At 31.0% G+C, this 26,808-nt stretch overlaps 1 protein-coding gene across 2 annotated transcripts in view; it reads left to right on the forward strand.

Annotated features, from left to right (window-relative positions):
• The window catches only part of bur (GMP synthase burgundy), a 52,091-nt gene extending 25,313 nt beyond the window's left edge, over nt 1–26,778 (forward strand). For both annotated transcript variants that reach the window (XM_035364666.2, XM_035364667.2), the window contains exons 10-16: nt 2,745–2,805; nt 3,261–3,479; nt 10,158–10,273; nt 10,436–10,561; nt 10,776–10,894; nt 21,263–21,566; nt 25,707–26,778. In XM_035364666.2, coding sequence (XP_035220557.1) covers nt 2,745–2,805; nt 3,261–3,479; nt 10,158–10,273; nt 10,436–10,561; nt 10,776–10,894; nt 21,263–21,566; nt 25,707–25,808 — 1,047 coding nt within the window. In that variant the 3' untranslated portion in view covers nt 25,809–26,778. The remainder of the gene's footprint in view (nt 1–2,744; nt 2,806–3,260; nt 3,480–10,157; nt 10,274–10,435; nt 10,562–10,775; nt 10,895–21,262; nt 21,567–25,706) is intronic.
• The last annotated feature ends 30 nt before the right edge of the window (nt 26,779–26,808 follow it).

The following is a 26,808-nucleotide window of genomic DNA, read 5'->3' on the forward strand; positions in this document are numbered from 1 at the left end:
TATACTTATATATTTTTATGAGGTTAGGGGATTCTGATTTCTGCAAGAAAATAAAATGAAGGGAAAATTACATTATAGAGAGGCAAAAAATATGTGTAATCATCAATAAAATATTTATAATTCATATATAAATTATGAATGTTAAGATTTATAAGTAGCATGCTTCGCAAGTGTAAGTTCAGAATCGGATAATCTTTTCATATAATATGGTTCTTCGTTTATCTATCTGTAGGTATACTTTTCCAATGAGAACAGTTTTATGAGTTTCATGTCTAAATTTGATTGAAATGCAGTACATATTATTTATTTATTTATTTATTTATTTATTTATTTATTTTTGGTAATAGAAAAAATTCTTTTAAAAATTGCATTTGATTGAAATTTTCTTTTACTGTGGCAGAATCTGGAAATGCGTGTAAAACCTGCTTTGAATATTTGGCAACTGAAACTGGAAGGCTGAATTAAAAATTTTATAAAATAGCATTTGACTTTTTATTATATACATTTTATCAGTTTTCATGAATGAATTTGATATTTCTTTCGATTATACAACATTAATTTCTTTTTACCTTTGAGAAAATACATGCTGTGTACAGTCACCATTTGTGCTGTGTGCAACTAAGTCTTTGTCACTAGTGAGTACATGTGAGTAGATAAAAACTTATCACATGAGGAGAAATTAAGGGTAACAAAAAGGAAATGTCATTTTTATAATATAAAGCATATAAAAGAAATAAAGAGTTATAAAGAAATACACAACTTAGCCATTTTAATAAATTTCCGAACCTCCTTTTATTTACAGGCTCAATTTTTCAAATTGGGATCAAGATTTTTCTAATAAAAATTATCAGAACAAATTCCATATTAAAAAAAAACAATAATTGAACAAGAGCACCGTGAAAGAGATTCAAATCTTCAAAATAAAAAAAATTAAAAATGAAGTATTAAATGTGATTGTGAAATTTTTAAAACAACATATTTAAATTTAATTTTTTATGACTTTTAGAATTTCAAATAATATGATGATAAAAAATCAAATTAAAAAATAACAAGAATAAATTCTGTGTTAAATAAATTTTTAATTTTAAAAAATCTAAATGCTTAAAATAAAAATAATCTGAACAGAAAAAATTTTAAAAGATTTGTTTCATCTATCCAAGAATTAAAACTTTCTGAATATCCTAACCATTTAACAAAAATTTTTTTCCCTTTTCTTTTCACTAGTTTCTCAGTTTTATAAATTTCATCTTGAGTTTTCATTGGATCTGTTGTACTTAACTCTTCTTCGAAGGATTTATCATATCCTCTTTTAAAAACCGTTTTAAATTTATAAATACGAACGAATCACCAATTTTAAATTTTGGCCTTTTTGATTTCTCTGGGCTAATATAAATTATTAATAACTAGAGCTTCGTTATCTTTATCGGAATCTTCAACAGGGGTCATTTTTATCGATCGATGATATGAATTATAATTTTTAAGTAATTTATCTAACATGACTATATATGTTTACTTCCAATTGCATCCACATATTTTCTAATGGTTTCTTTGAAAATCTTATTAAATCTCTCAACTGTAGCACATTTAATTTCTGCATTTTCTGCAGTATTTATATGCATATTATTACCTTAAACAATTGATGAGTATTTTTATGGATAAACTCTCTACATTAATCGGGCTGAATCTGCATGGGAATTCATTTTTTAAAAATCTTTTTCAACGTAGTCTTTCCTCTCGGGTTTTCATTTCTTCAGGTGACTTCAACATGTCTAAATGGCCTGGAGTTCATTTCTTCAAAAACTGTCAAACAGCATGTTAATAATTAAGACACAATAACACGCCGAATAAATACTAATTCAGAAGTCAAACAACAAAAATCAGCGTTAATTTGCAAAATTTTCACAGATTTCACTGTGAAAATTTTGCAAATTAACGCTGAATTTTGTTGTTTGACTTCTGAATTAGCATGTTAATAATTTCTTTATTAATAAACAAAGTCATTCTTTATGAATAAATAAAAAAAAGGGAGGGGGAAAGAAAAATTTTCCATCTGCCAAAGAGGTATTAAAAAGTCATAAAATAAAATGATACTTGTTTGATTCTATGAAAATTTCTTATGTATTTGTATTTATCATAAAAAAATCATAGAACTTTTTGGTTGATTCAATAATATTGGCTGTTTTGTTAGTTCCGCATGGCAATCCACCAACTGAAAGATTCAGCATTGTGCAGAAGAATCAAATTTAGTTTTAAGCTCAATTTATTCACTAACACACTGAATGTTTTTTGTGCAGCAAGTGAAATTAATTACTCAAAGCACTATTTATTACTAGAATAAGCATGTAATTGATGAGTTGGCTGCAGGAAAAAGGTACAACAAAGTTGAGTATCAGGTTCTGAACAGCTCCTTGGAGAAATGTATTTAAATTTTTTACTGTTTAATCTTTTGTTTCATGTACATTGAAAGTCATGCCTTTTATATAATGTAACATCCAGTTTGCTGTTAAATTTGTCCTTCCAAATCTGGCGAACACTTGAGTGTCACAATCATAATTCAGTTAAATATTAATGGTAGTTCTTGTCAAAGGCTGGCATCTGTGTATGTATGCAAATGCAATATGGTATGTATGGACAAATTTGTGTAAATAAATTACTTTATGTGTGTATTTGATTTCTCTCACTAGTACATATGCATTGATTTTATTAATATCGAAAGCCATATAGAAATCATTTCATTTATTTAGGTTGCAAATGAAATTATTGCCGATCTTAATTTAAAACCCGAAGAGACTTTGCTAGGCCAGGGTAAGTAAATTAATTGTAGTATTCAAATACTTGTAGAAAAAAAGTTATATTTTAAAAATGTACCTTTATCAAGCTTCATTTTTGTTGTATTATTTGTAAGTCTATATTCTCTGTTTATCTGCAAATAATGTTAGTATATGTATTCTGCTTATATTTCTTTAATGTGTAAAATGTTTTACTCTTGTTTTTTAATTAATTAAATAATCATAATTTTATAAATAAACATTTAAATGGATATTTTTGTTGAATATGAACAAACTTAATGCATACATTCGATCCTAATTTCATGCTAATTGAATTCAGCGATAAAATTATTTAAAATTTTGATTTCCATCTTTTACATTGTTAATAAGAAAAAAAGATATTTCTTATATCTGCTTTCATTGCTTAGATATTTGATATATATATTTTTATTCTACAAATTTGTGTTAATGTATAATTTTAAATGCATATAGGAACCCTCAGACCAGACCTTATTGAGAGTGCCTCAGCATTGGCAAGTTGTAATGCTGATGCTATTAAAACACATCACAATGATACAGATTTAGTTCGTACATTGAGAGCAGAGGGACGTGTTATAGAACCTTTAAAAGATTTCCATAAAGATGAAGTTAGAATTATGGGAAAGGATTTAGGCTTGCCTGATGAAGTGGTTCAACGACATCCATTCCCAGGTAGGTAAAAAATTTTCTAGCATTTCTTTACTTAAATATCTCATGATGTTACTTTATTCATTATATTATTGGTTTCCTTCTTTATATCAAAATTACCATTAAGTAGCTAAAGTTATTATTATTTCTTTGATGTATCTAAAGTTATTTTTTATAACATTTACTACTGTATTTCTTCATATATCCCCCCTTTTTTACCAATTTATTGAGGTGAAAATTATGTGAATAATTTAATTTCTGAAGGGCATGATTATAGTAAGAACATAAAAAATGAAAAGTAGCCGTAGGTAACCTACAAGTAACTATCAAAATTATTATTTCTTTGAAAAAATTCACATATTACAGTAAGATGCATAGTAGTATTAACATTAGAATATTTAATAAGATATCTTCATTTTAACTTAACTAACAAAAATGTACCTTTGGTACTTACAGTATTAGTGCAACTATCTTAGTAAAATTTACCTAATTTTCAAGGTGCATCAAACTCTAGCAATCATGCACATAACAGCTCTATTTTAACTAGCAACATCATTTTCTAATTATTATTATTTTTTTTTTAAATTCCAAGTTCTATTGATTTTCAGTTTTTTTTTTTTTTTTCGTGTTAGTCCAAAGGGGCTATGCCCCTGAATGACTATTGTTTTCGTTTTGCGATTTTGCGTTGGAACCCTATAAACGATGTATCACTTTTCAAATCGTTGCCACCAAATACTATCGCTCTGTATTATATTTGAAGAAATTAAATAATGAAGAATCTGCATAAATGTATGTATGTTTCTCGCATTGTGATAAAACAATAGTACCTAGAGCCGTCCAGTTTTGAATGACATAATCTTACTGTGAACATGGGCATCTGAAAGCCCAAATTTGAGATTTGGAATTTGTTTTATTATCGATTTCATATTTTGTAAAACTTTAACGAAATTTTGATTAACAAACTCAACAATTTAAAAGTGAGTAATGGCAACATTCTACAGGGAAAAAACCTTTGTATCTCCAGCATGTGGAACTGTGTATCGTAAATTTTAAAGATGTCTTCATTTTAAAATTATTTTTCGACATTGCTGTTGAACTGAATTTTATGGTTTAAGTGCAAAGAACATGATATTTAATAAATAAAATTAACACACAAAACATTAAAAAAACACCCCTTTGGACGTAATTTAAAATCTGAAACCTTTCAGATTTTATTAATTTTTTTATGTTAAACTCAGTTTTAAAGTTTGTGTTTATAACAGTTGCTTTGCATTGTTTTAAAGTGTGTGTTTGTAACATTCCTAAAGTAATTACTGTCCAACCACATATTTCAGATTTATGTAAACATCCGGTTTGGGGCAGAAATGGGCATATCTATCTGTAATGTAGGGCTGAGTGCAGTAGTCCGGTTAGATTTAAATGGTTCTTCCATTTCACGCTCTATCTTTCGAGTGCTGCGCAACAGAAAATTTTTGTTTGCGCTTTATACATTTTAAGGTGATGTACCGTGAAATTTTAAAATTATAGAATTAAATTAAAAGGCATAGAAACATCAGATCGTGACATTTCAAAGAAAAACCATTAAAAGAACTGTAATAGTAAACTATTTGCCCTTATACAATTCGTCATCAGTTTGTAAATATTTTAATAGATAATATTATTTTAATAATAATTTAATAGATAACAAATTAATAATTTAGATAATGCATCTTAGTTAATTTTTAATATTTTCAAACATTGAAAGAAAAACTTTTATCTGTTAAATATTCTTTAATAAATTACATTTATTAATAATCAAATGATTTATAAATAAAAGAAGCAGTTTAATGAGAAGATGTTGCATAAAAATTATTTTAGTTTTAATTAGACATACCATACCTTTTTTCCGCCTTTGCACTTATTTTGGTGACACTGCATTAAGGGTCCTCGGAATTCGTAGAGAATTCAGAATCCGAATTGTCGCTGACAGTAAAATTCAATAGTTCACACAATTCCTAATACCATCTTTTCTCCAATATTCAGTTTCTAAATTCTTTACATGATCACGGTACTTCTTCCAATTTTTCACCGAAATACCTTCAATAGCCTCATTTGTGAAACGTAATAAATTCAACATGATTATATCTGCAGTCGTTTTCTGACTTCGAACATAATTTTTTACTTCAGCCCGTACATCTTCTATGGCGTTTATGTCACAGTGATATGGTGGGAGTCGCAGAACTGTATGGCCTTTTTCTTTCATTATACAAATCAAATTTGAAAGTTTTGACTTTAAGAGCATTTTGTTTCACTTAAATCCAGCAGATTTTCGCACCACCTTTTCGCAAATTCAGTCAAAAAGAAATGTTTTTTGTCAGCCACTGCATTATATCATTTTTTGGGGGAGGCATTAGGGGTTTTATTTAGCTGCACCGAATGATAAGGTACATTAACAATAATTATAACGGAATTTGGCGGTAGGTTTGAAATTAACTTCTCGTTTGCCCGTTTTTCTGTGATAATAGCCAGTTTCAGAGTTCACGTTATAAATTAAACTAGTATTGGGAATGAAACCCATCTCACCACCAGCACATAAAATTATTATACGTCGAGCGGCATTTCACGTTTCTAAAATCCCACTGACTTCATTTGATTGCCAGCATTTTCCAAACGTTAAACTGCTGTCCACCCATGTTTCATCTATGTAAATTAGGGAACGGGATTCTTCTGTACCTTTTAATATTCTTCAAATACATTGTTCTTGACAAAACAATGTCAGCTCTTTTTAATAAAACACTACTTTTATTCCGGGACTTTTTCCAGATAAAACCAATTTCTTGGAGAATCTTTCTTAGCGTTTCTCTTTGCCAAGGAAAATTGATTGTGTCTTTTAATATAGGAAGCAGTTTGGTTATAGTTGGCACTTTCTTTTCATTTCTTTAAAGACATAAAAGTCTTGAACTGCTTGTCCTAAAATATCCAAATCAAAATTATCTAAGCCTGTACTTACAACAATTTCTCTCATTTTTCCTTTTTTTAGGGAAAGAGAATTCAACATTTTCTTTACTTTCAGATTCTGTTTATGTTGACAATAGAAACTCCAGTCATCTTACTCGCTCTGCGTGTTGGCTGCGAAACTGGGATGGTCAGTCTTCCTAATTGTGATTCTTCATCACAAACTTTAATCACGTTATGCACTAATTTCTTAAAATCGCTGCGGAAGGGTTTATTTGTAGAGCTTTCTAGAACACTAGAACTCATCGTAAAAATGAAGATTTGAAAGTAAAAGAAGGTCAGTAACAGCGATGCTCAGCAATTGTAAGAAAAAGCACTAAATGACCCCCGACCTCTGAGAGTAAAAAATACCCGTGCTTTTCACTCACACGCTGTGCTATTTCTTAAACAATTTGAAGTAAACTCCAATGATAGAACACAGCAATAACTTTTATTTTACACTAAAAAAAAAATGGCGACATACAAACAAGAGAAGGTATAAAAACTTATTTTTAAAAAATAATTACATGCTTTGTACGAGAAAATGCATGCAGCTCTTGAGCCTGCATTTTCATTATTATTGTTATTGTTATTTATTATTCATCTATTTCAAATTGTGAGCGATTAATAACAATATTAAAGCTGTTACAACTGCTACGACCTCCAAAGGAGAAAAATACCCACACTTTTCACCCACACCCCTTCATTTAAACTGACCCATCTTGGTTCTCAGCCAAACTGCTCTTTCTAGTGTGGTTAGACAGTACTTGAAATTTCTGTCAGATCTAAGGAATGAAAGTTGTATGTATATTTTGAAAGTATATGGTTGATTTCTGAAATAAATATCTAATAAAAATGTAAAATATGTATTGGGTTGTTGAATCAATTTTCACTGTTTTTTTGTGAAAATTAATGCGTTTTAAAAAAAATTAGTAAAAAATATGACTAAAAAGTATTGTCCATTGTTAGCCATTATTTTTTCCCATAGCATTTTCTGGTAGCAATTGAAGACTCAGGTGTTAGAAACACTTGTCAGCAGTCACCCGAGTGATAAAACCACATCCTGTATCGAGCACGTGCGAAAATGGCATAACTTTTCTACCCTAACAGGACGAAGTTCGTAGTTAAGATAAAAATCTTGTAAAAGTGCGATGTTTGAGCCTTCAGATACAGCAGGCCTTGAGATAGTTCTCCTAAAGATATCCGGTGGTGTAAATGCAATTTCCCTACCGTTACCCTAAACATGCAATAAGGTATATCTTGTGCTATGTGCAATCGTCAGAATGGCGAGAGCTCTGAGTAGAAAGGCGCTGTCTCTGGAGGTACTTTTTTGCAGGGGGCGGAGCTACTGGTCGTCTTGTCCAATGGTGAACCTGTAAAGGAAGTGCATCTACTTGCAAATCAGGCATTGGTTGGGGGAGGGATTAAAAAAGGAATAACATTGCGATCAAACATAGAGAATTGGAGTAAGTCTATTTTACTGTAAAAAGATCATGGAATGCAATAATAGTTGCCCTAAACGTCTATTGAATTAAATTAAAATAAAGATTAAGTTGGAAAAAGTACAAAATAACTGAAAAATTTTAAGACATAACTTTTAGACAGCAATTGAATCCTACATTAGAAAAATGACACATCTTTTGAGGCAGTCGGCTCTTTTTTTTTTTTGTCCTACTCATAAGAATGAAAGTGTTGCTGAATCAGGTGATGTGCCATTGATGGGAACAAGCGATAATTAGAAGGGGCAATGTCTGATGAATATGGCAGGTGGAGTAGGACTTCTCAATTAAGCATTTTCAAGAGGGTTTTTAACTGGTTTTGCAACATGTGGCCTAGCATTGCCATGCTGCAAACCAGTTGATCCCATCAAATGCAGAACAGAAGCTTGGAAACATGGATATGTGCCTTTACTGATGATGTTGATGCATAGCTGGGCTTACCTCATGATTCATATCGTAGTATAGTAGCCCACCAGCGGCCGAGCGGTAAAGACGCTGAACACTGGTAGTTCGGTCCGAGGTTCGAATCCCGCGAACGGGCTGGCTGCATGGGTGTTTTCGTGGTTTTCCCCATGTGTAACGTGTATACGAGCCAGTTTCCCTTAGAAAGTCCTCCATGAAAGGCATCCCTCCCCTTAGGCAGATAGCCCTAATATGCTTTGCCGTAATTAAATGCGCACATATTGTAGTATATCCATTTTTTATCACCAGTCATGATACAATGCAAAATAACTCCCCTTTTCTGCCACTGAAGCAGCTGGTTCACACATGAAAAGATGTTGTTAAATGTCCAACGGATACGACATCCAGTGGCATTGCGTTTGAATCACTTTTAATCCTTTGAAACATTTTGGAACTGTTTTGTAATCAGCTAAAGATTCTGAAAATACCGCTAGCATCTGACATGAGTCTTCATGGAGCAATGACTCAATTCTTCATCTTCATATTTTTCTGGTTGGCAGAATATTCTCGATCTTCAAAATCAAAATAATTGTTTTTAAAGCACCAATCTGTGCATGTTGTTTCTGACAGAGCATGGTTACCGTAAGTCTTGACAAGACTTCTGTGCCCTTCAGCTGTAGTTTTTACTGCCATGAAATTTGTCATATTTAACGCTATAAAAAGGAAATTGTTTTGCACTTTGGTGAAAGGACAAGCACTAAACTTTAAGCTAGCCTATATACTTTCATATAGATGCATCACCATATTAAACTACATGCACACAGTTTTACTAACGCCATCTGTTGAAAACAGCATAAACTTATTCACTCTCCTAATAATTATATGCATCAAAATTTTTGTAGCAATAAAAAATTTTTTGTAGTTGCAAGTCATTATTCTGTTTCTTCAGTAAAAAATTACTAAACTGCAGAAAGGTGATTGTGCTAATACATAAATACCTGTTATTTTTAGAATTTTATCTTAATGGCATGATGTGAATAATATTAATGAAAATAAGGAACTTGCATGCAATTTGGACCAATGCAGGTGATGTGCCAACTTATATGAATCGGATAAAGATCCACAATTGTAATATTTTTATAATCAAGGAATATGTAAATGTGTGTTTCAAAAGTGTTTTTATTGTCCAAATTTTGGTAGGTTGTTCATATTACCCACTTCCTTTTCAATGTTCTTTTACACCTCTTCAGTGCCTCCTGGTGGGCAATAACATTCAGACTGGGAAGTTGCTGTAAGGCAGTTATGAGAGGTATAGTGTGGTTGAATATTCTAATACTATGTATAACTAACTATACATAAAATTCCAAATATCTCCTTAATTTGATCATATAAAACTAGTTTTTTTGTCATTAAAGTATGATGATGATGCGGAAAATAAGAGCTTTAACTTTCTATTTAATCAAAAGTTTTTCGTACCTGTAAGGTATTTTCATGATGATCTAGATCAATGGTGCCAAATATTTTAGCTTCATGACCTAGGTGTAATCTATCACGACTCTCATGCATATAATTGCTTTGGAGGGGATAGATTCTTTGAAAAAAATTTGGTAGTGATGAAAAAATAATAAAGCATGTATAGCTACTTATGATTAATTGATAATTATATATTAATTCATAGTAACTTGTAGATAATAGTGCAGTAAGAAAAATAATATCTTGAAACTTTTCGTGATCTAAAAATTTTTTCGTAACCCAAGCTTTGGGAGCTGTTGATCTAGTTCAATTTCGTTTATGTGTAGCTTAAATGTTGTTTAACTGTTTTCTTTAGGTCCAGGTCTTGCTGTTCGAGTAATTTGTGCTGATGAGCCATTTATGGATAAATTTTTCTCTGAAACTGGTGTTCTTATTAAAGTTATTATAGAATATGCAACATCTGTAGAAAAAGTAAGTTGGATAGAGTAGACGAAATATTTTTGTTTTGAAATTCCTGCATACTTGTTTTATGAGCAGCAAAAATTTATTTGCTGGTATCATTTTATTTATGTAATCAGTTGCTTAATTTTCGTAATATTTCATGCATTTAATTGATATTTCTTTGTTATACAGAAACATACTCTTATTAATAAAATAAAGGATAGCACATCAGAAGAAGAACAAGCATTTCTGTCAGCTGTATCAACTAAATATAAGCTTACATCTACACTTTTACCAATCAAAAGTGTTGGAGTACAAGTAAATTTTTTTATTTTATAACATCTTAAAATTTAAGATCATTAGAAGATAAAAATTTCTCTTTGTTTTAATAATTGATTATATTTTTTAAAATTTGCTTTGAGTTGAAATTGATTTGATTAAAATTTTCTTTCAACGTGTTACTTTAATTTTTGCAGTCTATTATAATTTTCATATCATCACTTTAAATTTTAATTCATTATTTTATTCTTAGGGTGATCAACGAACCTATAGTTATGTTGTAGGTTTATCTTCAAAAGAAGAAATCACTGAATGGGAGGATTTAATGTCATTAGCAAAAATAATCCCTCGTGTTTGTCATAATGTAAACAGGTGAGAAACAGTTCTGTTAGTTAAGTGTGTACCATTCATGTAAATTTTGTTTGTAAACTAATTCAATAAAAGTATTTTTAAATTTTGTATTTTAATATGAAGAGTGCATTGAAAAGGTAATATTAGTATTTAACTGTTTCGTATCGATATTGCCCCAAATGCCCGACCATTCAGACATTGGCAGGTTGCCTGAACCATTTCTACCTAGTTCTTTCCCCCAATCACGTTATTGCATTGCTCATTGCTTTCAGGAGTTGTTAAATGACATGCCAATAATTCTTTTGAAGTGACTAAAAGTAGTTTTGTTATTTTAATGTCTTTCCCTTCTTTTTCCTTTGTGTACTATCAATGTTTAGCTATTGATGCCCGAAGTTGTAATCCCATCCCAAGGGGGAACTTTAGAGTGAAAGCATCCAAGAAAGAAGTTGTCGCTTTACTTAAGTAGGTTATTGTTAGCGCAGTAGTATTAAATTTGTCACGGGGAAAGGAAAAGCATTCCTAGAGAAATTTGTATACATGGGTGTTTTCAATGTTTAAGGAAAAGAGCTTTGGTCCTATATCAATGTGAAAGAGTTAAGTATAGTATTGTAAATGATTAAAAAATTAAATTTTCTCAAAATGTTTGTATCTTGCTTTAATTTAATCAAATATAATCTTGTTTAAATTAAATAGAAAACCCATTTGTATGGCATTTTTTCAAGCTATTATTCTTGAAGGTACTTTATTATATAAGTCTGAGTTTTATGTAAGTTAAATTTTATTCCTTTGAGGTGTCTTTCAAAAACTTAAAATCTTTTACATTCAATATGATGCAGTCAGGGGAATCTTATCATTAATTTATAAAGTCTGTATTGACTTTTAATGAATTAAGTGAATGATGTATACATTAGTATCTATGTGCAATACATTCCCAGATTTTTTGTAGATATGTGAAGCTGAAAATAACTGCAAATGCTGTTAAAAATAGATATTCTTATAATGTGCTTAAAATACAGTCAAGTTTAATTATTAAGTATTTGCTGTTAAGACATTAATAGCATTAAATAAAGTAATAATAAAGACACTACATACTGCGATATTAAAGTATTGCTAAATATGCTGTATATCGCAATCTATTTTTTACTTTTTTTCTTGTACATATGAAAGTAAGAAACTTTTATGTTTCAGTTTAATATACAAAAGATGAGTAAGAAATAAGGAGAATATACTATATTGTATAGTATATTGTTTCAAAGGATGGTAGAAATCATATTCATTCTTTATCAAATAAGTAGTGATAAATCATATAGTTATTTCTGCACTAATTAGAATAAAGAGACTTCTAGAAGAAAAGTAGATGCAATATAGTAGAGAGATGTGCAGTCAGTGGGCATAGGCTGTAAATACACTTAAGGTTCTGCAGTGACCATTATCATCCCCCCATATTTAGTTATATTGATTAAAAAATAATTATGCAGATGTCCATGATTAGTGTGGTTAGACAACAGTATTCTACATGTATAAGCTGCTGGTTTTTGTCTTGTAACCTTATTATCACTTGGTCTGTAATTCAAAGTCCCCTCTCCCTTTATATAAACCATGGGTATCAAGTCAATGAATAAGGGGGCACGGCTTTAGTTTTGTAATTTGATGCTAGATACTTTTTCTGTGAACTTGTACTATATTGGGTTTAAGCATCGCCAAGAACTTAGCTTCCATTAAATCTAGATCATTTAAAAATAGCACACGGCATGTAACCCTTCATTTCTACAGAAGAGTGAAGAATCAGGTTTGTAGTAGAAATGAAGCATGAGATGCTTCACTTCTATGATATAAAAGCCAATGTTGAGAAAAGCACCTAAATCTGTAGTTAAAGAATGTTTCTAGTAGATTAGATATTTAATTACAGTAAGTGTTATTAATTTCAAAGGTATATGAGCTTTGGGTAATGCAATTTTAGAATTGTCTCATAATCCCTGGTTAAGTTATATAAGTTTTCACTAGATGGCAGTTCCTCATAATGCCATAATATATTATTTTTTAAAATCTTAAGTAATAAGTAAATAAAGCAATAATAATAAATGAGTAATAAGGAAGTAATAAATGAATTAATAACACTGTAATTATATATCTAGTAGATTAGATATGTAATTACAGTAAGTGTTATTAATTTCAAAGGTATATGAGCTTTGGGAAATGCAATTTAGAATTGTTGTTTTATAATCCTCTCTTAAGTTATATATGTTTTCACTAGATGGCAGTTCCAGTGCCATAATATATTATTTTTTAAATCTTAAATGAAGTAATAATTTGCATATGTTATTGTTTAAAAGGCTATTAGTCTCAAAATAATGATTTTACTTTGATTCTCTTTAAGTGTGTTGTTTCACTTTTCATTCATGTCTGTTACCATTTGGCAAAATGTAAGATCACTTAAATTTAATCTGCCTGTTATTGGTTAACAAACTAAGTTATTTAACCCTCTGACTGCCCAATTTGTAAACCGAAACAGCTTAAAAAATTGCTGTTCCCCCCCCCCATATTTTGAATCTATATATATTGGAGAATTGAAAAATGCATTTTTACTTTCTAGAAAATATTTTGTATAGATTTTTATCATGAGAAACTAAGTTGCCAGAAAAACCAATTTCAGATGCTATCATTCAAAAAAGGTTTTTTTTTTTTTTTTTTTGTAATAAATTTCAGTTGAATTTCTATTTATTACGTAATACAAAAAGTAAAATGTATAAAATTTAAGAAAATATAAAGCACTGAGAAAAAAATGCCTTAGAAATGCAGTTTAGTATGATAGAGTTCAAAACAAGGTTCAAGGCAAAGTCCAACTTCACAGTCTTTGCACCAGATTCGTGTTTCTTTTTGAATTTTTTTTTCCCATTTGCATCTTTTCTTGAACAGCACACTGTCTTCAAGGCTCTCTTTTTATGGGTTTAGGTGGTAGTGGCTTGCAAAATGATGAGATGTCAATCTGAAAGGATTCAGAGTAGGACTCGGTATTCCACGACAATCGCTTTTATCTCTATCAGAATACTTTTGGATACTTTTTTCAACCATTTGCAAACAAAATTTCAAAAGCTTTATATTTTGTGTTGGGTTTTGCTTTTTGTAAAGAATATATGCATTCCACAATGATTGATCTAAAAACTGCCTGAAAATTTTTATATAATACTTCCCCTATTGCTTTCAGAGCGTAGGTTAGTAAGACATTTCTTGGTTGCATAAATCGACGCCACCCATTGTATTATTATAGTCACAAATGACAACTGGTTTCATAACAGTCTTTTTAGATTTACATGTCACCAAATTAGAGCTTGCATCATGAATAGTACTCATAAAGCAGATATTCGTCTTGTCCTGCCACTTCAAGGCCATAACTTTACGTCTTTGGTAAGCAACAGTTTTACCCTTAGGGACTTTCTCTTTTGAAAAATTAACAGGGAGGTCTTTTCTGTTTTTATTCACTGTCCCATAAGTGTCCATCTTTTCTGTAACTAAGATGTCTGCAAGCTGTGGAGACATATAAAAATTACCAATAGTGACACAATAACCTTCTCCCAGGAATCAATCCATCAAGCGTAAAACAATTTTGGTGGATATTAGATATTGGGTGTATTTCAGATTATACACTGTTCCATCACCTGTGTATATGAGGAAATCTGAAATGTATCCACTTTCTGCTTCACAAAGAATGAAAAACTTCAAACCAAATCTTGCTCTTTTTTTGGTAATAAACATTTTCCATTTGAGCCTGCCTTTAAACCGCATCAAACTCTCATCTAAACTAAGATTTTTCCCTGGTATATAGACTTCTTGAAATTTGCTTTGAAAATGTTCCATTAGTTCATAAATTTCATTCAATTTCGGCCATGAGTGTCCATCTTTATCAAATCCCTCATTATTAGTAAAATGAAGAAACTTCATGAGCAATAAAAACCTGTTCCTTCCAATTACTTTTGCAAAAATTGGTGTGGATAATATTTGGCACTTAGACCAATAATACTCTTGTTCTGGCTTCTTTATGACTCCTTGGAGTAACAAAATTGGCAAAAATAGTCTCAGTTCATCAACATTCATGTCTGTCCAATTTTTCCAACGTGATCCTTCTTTACAAACTGTTTTATTGATATATTGTTCAGTGTTATCTATTGGTTTCTTGGACTATCATTCGTAATATTTGATCATTAAAAAAAATTCAAAATAATTCAATATACTTGCACTGTTAGCTATGTTCACAGTAATTCCCAAATTTCCACGAAAAGGAACTGGAGGAGGAATAATCTTCATATCAATTTTGCACCAATGCGTAACGCTTTGCAAGTTTATTGAATCATGATCTGCTATTTGAGGAGCAGTCCGAAAAATCTATATCGCTATTGCTATCAAAACTAAAATCGCTTTCAGAATCTGATAAGTCATCAGGAATATACTCTCTGTCAATCGCTAAACGTTTTGTAGCAGCCATTTCTGCAAAATTTGTTCATGTTCTAATAGGATAACGCTCCTAACTATAATATACAGCCGTAAATGTTAATTTGGGGTGATTATACAACTGCCCTAAAGTTGTAGAAACTCCTCTGTATTCTCCAGACTGAAATCCTATTGAACATATATGGAGTGAGTTCGAGAACGACTAAAGATGACATTTTTCAGAAAAACTAAAAGCAATTTTTCTGTGCATGAAAAATCCAATTTTGGCTAAAGGTTTAACTAAACTAAACACAGTGGCGCAACAGCTGTAGTGGGCCAAGACTTGCAGTGCTCCAAAATCTGCTTTTTTGACTGTAGGCCCTGGGAAGCCTGAGCATATGCCCTGAACAAGTGGTCAGCTTGTCGCAGGACCCCCAGTGTTTAGTCGCTGTGCCACCGGACCTCTTAGCTATAGATTAACCACCAAAATATTAACTGTCTAGTTATTTTCAAGTTTTTATTAAATATAAACAATTTGTTTCAAGTTATTTGTTTTGAATAACTTTTTTCAGAACAAGCAGTTTTTTTTTTTTTAATCAATAATATATGTGAAAAGAAAATAAAGTTATTTCACCAGTATTTATTTACTTTGCAAATAAAATTGAAAAATACTAGTGTCTGAAAACAAATGTAAGCCACTGTAACTAATTTTAAAAATTAAATAATTTTATAGAATTATGTTATATATTTTTGGTTTTCAAAAGATATATACTGTTCTCAAATCTAATCTAATCTAAATGTAAATTCATCTAGTATCTTATAAAACATTTTGCTGCTCCATCTGTGTCATCTTTGTTAATAATTGATTGACTTAACCATATTAAATTTTAAAAGTAATTATGCAAATTTTATTTATTATTTTAATTTGTATTATCTCACAAAATATTGAGTATGTGTGTTATACTTCTTCTCAGATCTTTCTCTTCATTCATAAAACAGAAATTTAGTTTTTTTTTCATGATTTGGAATTAATGAAAAAATTTTAATGATCACAAACATTAGTCATAGCATTCCCCCCTTCAAATTCTTGCTTGAAGTTTTGTGCTATTTTTAGGTAATTCAATGAAAATCACTAACAAATAGTTTTATTGCTTAATGAATTAAGCACATGGTAGTTATTATAGCATAGAACTCTTTCTGCTGGTGAATGTAAGTGTATACTGTGATAAAATTACAAGTTATAAATGTTCAAAATCTAACAAGTTTTATCAATGTTTAAATTGTTAAGCTTTATAAGTCACTTTTTGATTTATTTTCTGTTGTGTAAAACTTATTAACTTTAATTTCTTCAACTGCTAACAAGGAAAATATGTTATTTCATGTAACCTGACAACTTTAATAAGCATCATCACTGTAGAAGTTTGGGAGAGATGTAAAGACCCTTAATGTGAGAATTATGCAGCATGAGATTAGAGAGCTTCAGTTTTGATATTATTTTTAATCATTAAAACAAAAATAATGAAGAGGGGGAAGTAACATTGTTGATGAATACCTCTGTTCCTTTTATATTTGCATGATAAAGGGGGAGAGACATTAGGAAATTTTTGGAAGCAGAAGAGATGAAAACTCGGCAACACCTTCGCCAGGAATCAAACCGGATACCTCTGGAATACGCGCCCAGTGTGCAGACCACCACACCATGAAGGCATGCCAAGAAGGCAGAAGAAATACCTTATATACTCCCTCTTTTAAAGGGCGACTGGGGTTTAAGGGGACCCAATCTCCAAATCCTGGGTGAGGAGAATCATATCAAGCACCTTTTTAGTTTGGGCGCTAGTGTAGAGACATTGGGTATATTTTTGGAAGCAGGCAAAATGAAAAATTAGCAACGCCTTCAACGGGAATTGAACCTCAGACCTCTGGAATATGCAACCAGCGTGCGGACCACTACACCATAAAGGCATGCCAAGAAGGCGGGTGACATACCTTATAATGTAAAAGGCTTCTTTCATAGTTTAAACTGTGGTTTGTGTTCAACTTGTGCTTTCTCATTTCAAAGTTGGAACTCGATATCCAGTTCAGAATTAATTGCTGTACAGATATTTAATGTTTTTCTCAGAATCCTTAAAATTGTATAATGTAAAAGGCTTCTTTCATAGTTTAAACTGTGGTTTGTGTTCAACTTGTGCTTTCTCATTTCAAAGTTGGAACTCTATATCCAGTTCAGAATTAATTGCTGTACAGATATTTAATGTTCTTCTCGGAATCCTTAAAATTGTTTCCTTTTTGTTTATTATCAGATCCAGTGTATTTCATTTATTGCAGGGTGAAATTAACTTAAAATGTTAATTGTTATAAAATACAGTACAAGTGATAATTGATACAGAAAGCAAAGGGGCTGCTTTCTTTCTGTAGAATAACGTGTAAAACTGTATAACCTGAATTATTCAAGAATGGTATATTGAATATGAGAAAGAGTTTCAGCATTGTTTTGGCCCTTAAATTGTTTTTGATATCATGCGAATAAAATATTTTATTGGGGCAGCAAAATAAATTTAGGCTGTTTCAGGTTGTGACTTGGAGGAATTAAAGAAGCTGCTTGACCAAGCAAACACTAAATGCCTGTATAAATCTTATTCATGACATCTGTGGCATTCATTTGTGCCCAACATGAGCTATTTTATTGGCTCATATGTGGAGGACTATCATTATATAAAATTGTTGGGCTCTAATGTTCTGATTAACTGAAACTATATTTGCAGAATCATTTTGATTCCATAGATTTTGCCATTTTAAGATTACTTGTGATACTGAGAAATTAATTTGCTTTAAACAGGGTTGCCACACTACCTGGAAAACCGGAAAAAGTCAGGGAATTCGGAAATTGACCAAAAAATTCAGGGAAAAGTCAGGGAATTTAAGTGTTTTAGTCAAAATGTGGAAAAGTCAGGAATTTCATACAACGATCTCGCCAAAAAAGGCGAGTTTTGCACCGACTTCGGAAGAGATCACTTTTTTGGCGAATTGTGTATCACGCGAGTGTCATTCGGGCAGCTGGCATAGAGCCAATTTTCGCAGCTCCAATTTGATGGTCTTTTTCGAAAGGCAAAACAAGTTTCCCGCAACTTTTGGTTTCCAGTAACCTCGAGAATCGCATGTGCAGTGCATGAACTAAAGAAAGTACCTGTTCTCGTATAAAACAAAATGGGTTTAATCCTACTATACGGTACCATGAAAGTTAGAATCAAAAAATATGTATTGTAAAGAAGGAAAACCTCTTTGCAACAGACGTTTCTCCATTCCATCATAGCGGGAAACAGCTGTGCATTCGCGATATATCTGTCGCCAAAGCTCGAAACTGGTGTCGAAGTTCGAAGGTCATGTTATCAAGAGTTCATAAAATGAATATAGTTTAAAATTTCCTTAAACTCTAAAGGAAAAGAAAATATTTTTTGGCGCAAGTAAATTAATTCATGGATTAGTTATATTGAGGGGGGGGGGAAATCTACGAAAATCCGTTTTTAAAATTATTGCGAAAAATCCAACAAAAAACGTTCTTTGATAAAACGTTTCTTCTTGGATTTTTCGTAATAATTTAAAAATGGATTTTCGTAGTTTTCTTTTTTGTCTAAGAATGTTTCTTCTTAACACGTGTTTCTCAATTTCCTGTACACATCGCAGAGAGGGAAATTCTGGCTGCCAGGTTCCGTCGCCAAATCCCTTGGCAAATTTTGCCTCCGCTTTTTACATAGATGTTCTTTTGGTTAGAATAATCTCCATGTATGGAACAGCGGGATTTGGCGACATGATGATGAGCAGTAGACGGGTCATTTTGTTCTTGGCGACAATTTTCAAAATCATGCGAAGGCCGTATCGTATATTAGGATTTTACCGCAAAATCTTTTTTTTTTTTTTCTTTTCTTTTTAATAAATACCTTGTCATTTTGCAGTAAAATAAAAAAATAGTAATCATCTAGGATAACCATGTAATATAACTATATTCGCTAAAATATCGTTGATTATTCTAATTAAATTTTTAAGTAATTATCTTTATTTTTATGTTATTCATATCATTTAATGTTGCTTCTTCCCTCTAAATTTATTTATCATTAGTAAATAATATTTCCAAATTTCAGGAAATTTTCTCTGGCATAATCCTGAAATTAATTCTAGCAGTATGATGACATCACGAAATTTAATGCACATATTTTTTCCTTATGTATACTGCGAAATAAATATAAAATACCTCAATTTAGTTAAAAAATATCATTAAATAGATTTCTTTCGTTTAGCTGCAGAATGTCTGCAAAAAAAAAAGCCTTATTTTATTCCAGATTGGGCAGATTCTAATCTCAATCTTCAGTGGAGAAAACAACTCGTATTATAATAATATTTGTGTTTTCAAGTGTTAAGGTGCCTTTTAAGAATACACCTCACACAAATTAAATTTATCTAAAATCTAACCTAACTTTTAGCATTGCATTGTGATTTATAAAAACCGCATTAGCCTCGTGTTGAACTGGGGATGATCATGAGTAATAATTAAATAAAATGTACAGTTGTTATCCACTGTATATATCTTAAATTTTATTTAGTTTTTTTAAGCGGAAAAGTAAACAAAATTATCAAACAAAGTGTACCAAGAATAATTAAGAATAAATTTCCTCTGGGATTTATTGAATAATTAAGTGAATTTGCTATACAGTACAAGTAATACCATAATTAATTTACCTCTTAGCACAGCCAACGTACATTACGTGGATAGACTGGAATTTTTTCGAAACATACTTGGAAAACCTGGAAAAGTCAGGGAATTTCATTCTCCTGTTTGAGTGGCAACCCTGTTTAAATAACATGTAACTGTGATTTTTAGATATTTTCAGTGAACTCTAGGAGAAATAGGTCATTTATCAAAGCATGTTTAAAAATAAATTTAATCAACAATATTATGCATAAAACATTAAGTTGAAGGCTATAGTTATAAAAAAAACCTTCCAGTTAGGAATTTTTCAAACATACCATGTTAGCTGGGAAACTGGATTATAGAGAAAAAGCTGATCATATCTCATTTTACAAGTGTCTACTCTATAGGACCTTGATATTATGAACTTGACTTTTGAAAGCAGAAATCAAAAGTCAAACTGGAAAATTATCCAAATTTTCCCTATTAACACAAACTGATAGTCTATTAGCTTACCACTGCTATGACTTCATCTCAGATAGAATTCAAATTAAAAATTGTATATCTTATTTCACAAACTTCTGCTATACAAAAATACACTATTTAAAATGAATTCATTTGCAAAGCTGAGGTATTTCTGTAATTCTAAAGGGTGCTGTTAGGTATGTTGAGGTCATTGTCCATGTTTCATTCTTATACTGCCAAAATATATGTATTTAAAAATGGAAGTTAATAATTTAGGAAGTTACCTTTATGAATAACATAGAAGAGATAAATTTTGTGGTCAATCAATAAAAATTGATGAAAAATTAAATTAATATGAGAACTACTGAAAGTAGCAGTTCCATTTTGATAAATAGTTAACAGAGGAGTCGAAGGTCAAAATTTTTCACAAATATCTGCGATCAGCTAGCATTTAGAAAAATAAGTGGCTGCCAGTTTTGATAAAAGTTTAACTGAGTATATCTTAGATATCTCAATGCATATGTGTTACTATCTAAACATACATGCATTTCCCCTCTCAGAGACATGTCGGAGGGTAACAAATTTGACAGTTTGAGACTTCAGGCAGTCTGCTGTAAAACAGATTTTACTTTCTACTGATTAAGACAAGTTTTCTAATACTGGCCATTTTTGTCTGTTTAATAAGTTAATTACTAGGTTTTAAAATGAGCATATTATTTTTTTGCTTTTAACTTGTAATTGGATTCATTGATTTTAGATGTCTTTCATTATTTAAGTACTAGTTCTGCTTCCTTTATTTATTTATTTTCTCATTTTAGGGTGTGTTTCATCTTTGGTCCTCCTGTAACATATCCAGTTCATGATATAACTCCAACATTTCTGACACCTATTGTTCTAAGTACTCTACGGCAAGTTGACTATGTTGCACATTCTATATTGCAAAGTAGTGGTCATATGGGTAGTATATCTCAAATGCCTATTATCCTTATACCCATACATTTTGATAGAGACGTAGTTTCAAGAAATCCCTCTTGCCAGAGGTCTGCTGTAATCAGGACATTTATTACTCATGATTTTATGACAGGTATACCAGCTACTCCAAATAAGCACCTGCCTTTAGATGTAAGTATATTTTAATTTTTTCTATGAATTCTCTTTTCTGAAAGTAAAATGTATTTAATACAGTCAAAAGTCTTTAATCCGGATGTCCATAATCCGGAATGATCTATAATCCGGACCTCAAAGCTACAAACTTTCTGGGCGTGCATAAACGCATAATACGTCTACACATGTGCGTTTAATGTATAACGAACGGTATAAGTTAAGCTAAAATTATCTAATTATCTATTTCAGTTAATGTTGCAGATTGCATTGTTTCTTAATCTTCTAATTGGATCCGGCTTATTATTTTTGCAGACTGTTGGAGCAATTTTATAAAAGTAAGCTTGAACTTTCGATTATGTCAAAAAGAATTTCCGATTCTGGAGCTGCCGAAGGATCTACAAAGCGAAAGCATGTTTCGATGTCCATCAAACAAAAAGTGGAATTGCTGCAAAAAAATGGATAAAGGCATATCCTTTGTTTCTCTAACCATTCCGAAATCTGTTTATCAATTTCACGCTGCTGTGCGGGGGGTGGGGGGGACGTCGCGGCGCGCAATTAACTGGAATTTGATCTGTCAGCACTATCCTTATCTTCAGGGCAGATGTTTTTATTTTATTCGGCTTATAATTCCTTACTAAATGTAGTATTTCATCTCAATGTACTCCGTCTTTGATATGATTTAAATCAAATTCCTTGTCGTTATAAATATCACGAATACAGATCAAATAGTTTTCTGGTTGCCATTTTCTAATTTCGATTAATTAAGCGTAATGTATGCTTTATGCATGCGCGCATTGAAAGAAATGTTTAATAAAGTAAACAAATAAATATTAAGCTTTTTTTGTAAACTTTGATACCTTTTAGATCATAATTGCTCTTTATTTCATAAATTACAGTTTCATATTTTTAATTTTATAATTTCTGCATGCCATCTTACCAGATTTAAACTGATGATCTATAATCTGGAATCGCCGAAGACCCAACTAGTTCGGATTAAAGACTTTTGACTGTATTAAAAAATTTTTTAATATTCTAATACTTTTTTTTTTAATTGGTTATGTAAAAAATGCTGAAGCGAAAGGGGGGAGAGAATTTCTTGCTTTGTTATTTCTATGCATTATTAATAATAATACATCAACTTTAAAAACTAAATTTGACTTAAATATATTGAAATGTTTAACACATCTATAATCTTAATATAAAAAAGAAAAAAAAAAATATTCCTTTCTCCTATCTCAGAATTATTGTAATTATTCTGCTTTGAAAATTCATTCCATTTATTGTTTATATTTTGAGAATATGGGTTAACATTTAGGCTAAATAAAGAGAAAGTTCTATATTGAACTGAAAAATAAAATTAGAGGCTGGATAATTAGCAAAGTTTTATGTGATTAACTTCATTATTATTTTGTAATTATTGATTTGCAGTGGATTACAGTCATCACATGCCTACCAGTAATAAAATGGATAATGTCGTTGAAGAGTGATAATTTCTCCTGAGTTTGGTTTCCAGCTACTGTATAGGATTTTTGAGGTGTTCTCATATGTAACATGAAAAGCATTCTTTTTATGGCAGGCAGCCATTAAATGTTTTTCCGTAATAAAATGCAACAATTTTGTTTTTGCTTTTATTTTTAAACAAACTAAAAAGGTCCTCTTAACAATAGGAATACTAATCTATAGTTTTTAAACAAAGCAATATTGATGGAAAGTACATTTTACGGTTTATTTGTATGATTATGTATCACATCTAAGCATTTTGCAGGTTAGTGACAAACTAAATTTTTAATTTTGATTTTGCATCTTAAGATACATTTTTGGAAATTAAGAGGGTTAAAGTTGTAAATGTTTCATTTTGAAAGTAAAAATATTATCACATATAAATGATAAATATTTTTGAGGAAAGATTTTTCAAAATGTACATATGGTTTTCATGAAAATAATTTTGAAAATTAAAAAAAGCTGCCACAATGCTAAGTAAATTCTGAAGAGCCAACCAAATAGAAAAAAGGAGAGCTATCTGAAAGGATTGGTCTTTATAAAACCAAATTGCAGTCCCTCTGCGTTTATAGATATGTAATATGTGTGTTGGGAAACATGGTGTTATTAGGTATCTCACTTTCTTACTATCACCACTATATTTGGAAATCATCTAACTGAAAATTTCACAACGTGTTAATAGCAAACTAGAAAGTGACAATTCACATGAACAACTGCAGAGTTATGCATTTTAAAAAAAGTTTTGTATTCAACCCTTGCAACCAGTACCTATCAGTTTCATGTATTTACATTTCCTATGACTTTGTAGAATAGTCATACGACTTTAAACATTTGTATAATTCCTAGCTTTAAATTCTTCAGTTTTGCAATATAAATTACTATAAATAATGAAAGTAGAACAATTGCTTTTATGACATAAGGGGAAAATATGCATGAAAATGTCAATACCTATTATGAAAATCAAATGAAATACTTTGTAAGGTTCCGTTATGTTAATTAACCAGTTATTTTATGTTTTGGGCCTTTATTAGTGATGGGCAACTTCGGTACATTCTTGTACCCGGTACGAGAGTAACGGGTACAGACAAGTACCCGGTACAAAATACCCGTTACTCAAGTAACTGTTACTTTGAAAAGTACCGAGTACCCAAGTAACGATTTGGAGTACCGAAGTAACGAAATACCGGAGTAGCGGTTTGCTGTACCGTAGTACCCTAGTAACGGTTTGCTGTACCGGAGTACCCTAGTAATGATTTGGAGTACCGAAGTACCCTGGTAAAGATTTGGAGTACGAAAGTACCCTAGTAACGATTTGGAGTACCGAAGTGCCCTAGTAATGATTTGGAGTACCGAAACACGCAGCTAGTGATATTGTGCACTGAAGGAACTCTGCTATGTCACCACGTGTTTGATTTTATCTGTACGGAGTAAGATTTTGAATATCAGAAAACATGTCAACTACGGAAGTGTCTGAGGAGCAGACCATTCATGGACACAAGGAGCGCATATCACCATTTTGCAAATACAACCAGATACTACTGTCCTCGTACCAAAACCGAAGTGAGCTGAACCCTCATCGATTCTCCAGTAACGAATACCGAAATACCGAGAAGAGACGCGTATTTTCATTACAAAGTAACAAATACCGAAAAGCACTTGTTTCGGTACAGAAGTAACGAATACCGAAAAGTATCCGTTTCGGTACAGAAGTAATGAATACCGAAAAGTACCCGTTTCGATACAGAAGTAATGAATACCGAAAAGTACTAATTTCGGTACTGAAGTAACGGGTACTTGGATGTACCGATTTTCAGTACCCGTTACAAAATACCCGGTTCGGTAGTACTGACTCATCACTAGCCTTTATTGTCACTTCTTCCTTCAGTTTTCCTGCAAGAATGCAAATTAGTTTGCATATATGGATTTTGAGACAAAGCGTGTCTTTCCTCTCAAGGTCACATTACTAGGTTGCTAGCACAGTCTTTGGCCTTGTTACCAGTACTGAATCTGTGGCCGCTTAGATAAATGAACCGACTATGCATTAAATTGATCTGTGTAGCTTTTGGCTGTTAGTTTATTTAACATTTGTTTAATTTAATTTTAGATTTGAACTCAGTGTTATCTTATCTCATCATAAGTGCAGGTTGAGCTTGTAAGCATCAGGTGTGCCTTCTGTTCTTCGTAGTTTTAAATAAAAGACTTTTACACCCTTCTCAAGGCTCAGTTGTTATTTTAGACTCGGCGATAATTCACTTAACATCTACCAAGAGTGGACACTATTAGATGATTGCAAAACATTACAAACTTACTTTTATGGTCAGAAAAAGTGAACTTGAGAAAAGAAATTCTGTATTCTTTTACTTTTTCATTATTTTTACATACATCCATCTTCCTAAAGTATTTCATCTCCTATTTCAAAACATAATTGACAGTTTTAATGCACTCAACATTTTGTAACATGCTTAGGCTGTAAATAAATAGTCAAACTGATTTTATTAAATAAATTCATTTTACATATAATGCTATTACTCTGTGAAGTGCTGTACTGTTCAAGTGCAGTATAACTTAAATCATTCAAAATTAATGAACTAACTTTGACTTATCTTAGTAACTTTAAAAATGTGCATATTTAATTAATTTTTGATTTTTATTTTACAGGTTATTAAAAAAATGGTTGCTGAGATGTTAAATGTTCCCGGAATATCAAGAATCCTGTATGACCTAACTCCTAAGCCTCCTGGAACTACAGAATGGGAGTGAAAGTTTCCCTAGAGTTTTAATATAATTGTGTGGGCTTATCTTTAAAGATTTCAAGAGAAAAAAAATGTAAATATAAAGCCTTACTTTTAATATGTAGTCAGCTGGAACTTGAAAAAGCAAACCAAAAAAATTATTTTGAAATACATTATGAAAAATGACTTGTTTCCAATTACGAATTTTATGTGCATACAGCAGTAACAAAATTAAATCTTCAAAGCTGTTTATGATAACCTTCTTCCATTGCTCTAATTAGTTATAAAAATAGAATGCAACTTCTATTTTGGTTTGTTATTTAATTTTGATAAGATGAAAGTTTTGGTTCTTATTTTAAGGCACCTTAATTTAATAAATCTTAATGTATCTCATATTTATAAGTTTGGTTTTAAAATGGAATATTCTATTTTATATTGGGAAAAGGAGAGTAAAACAAAAATATGTTCCGACATATAAACTGGATTTGCCAATCTACTAAAATTTAATTTTGAAGAGACATTTATTGCAATTTTCTAGTAATTATCTAGAATTATTTCAATTCCATAAATTTACCTTACTATTACATATGCTGGAACAATGGAAGTAAGGACAATTTGGAAGGTATTTCTATGGTGTCTTTTCAGGAAAATAGTTCTTTGAATGTGTATTTAAGATGCTGATTGTGTTTGGAAGAATGCATCGAATTAAATGTATGGAACAGATTGGAAATCATGACATTTAGAAACTGCTAATTTATTGCCTTTTTAAGACATATTTCTTCAAATATGCATTTAAGTTTATAATTCCATCTTTTTGAGAAGATGCACAAAAATACCAATATAGGAGCTTGAAGGCATAATTAACAACAAGCCTGTGCAAATGTTTATATATGTGCAGAAAATTTTTGCACTCTGTAAATAGTAATTCAGTAAATCATAAACAAATTCTGTTGCAGCAAACATTTTGTTAAAATAATAATAAAGAAACGTTTGCTATACTCATGGTCTCAAATTTATTGAACAAAGAG

The sequence above is a fragment of the Stegodyphus dumicola genome, chromosome 7 (genome assembly GCF_044657685.1).
Source record: "Stegodyphus dumicola isolate Sdum_Otavi_A_Nest chromosome 7, ASM4465768v1".
In the NCBI taxonomy this organism is placed as follows: Eukaryota; Metazoa; Arthropoda; class Arachnida; order Araneae; family Eresidae; genus Stegodyphus; species Stegodyphus dumicola.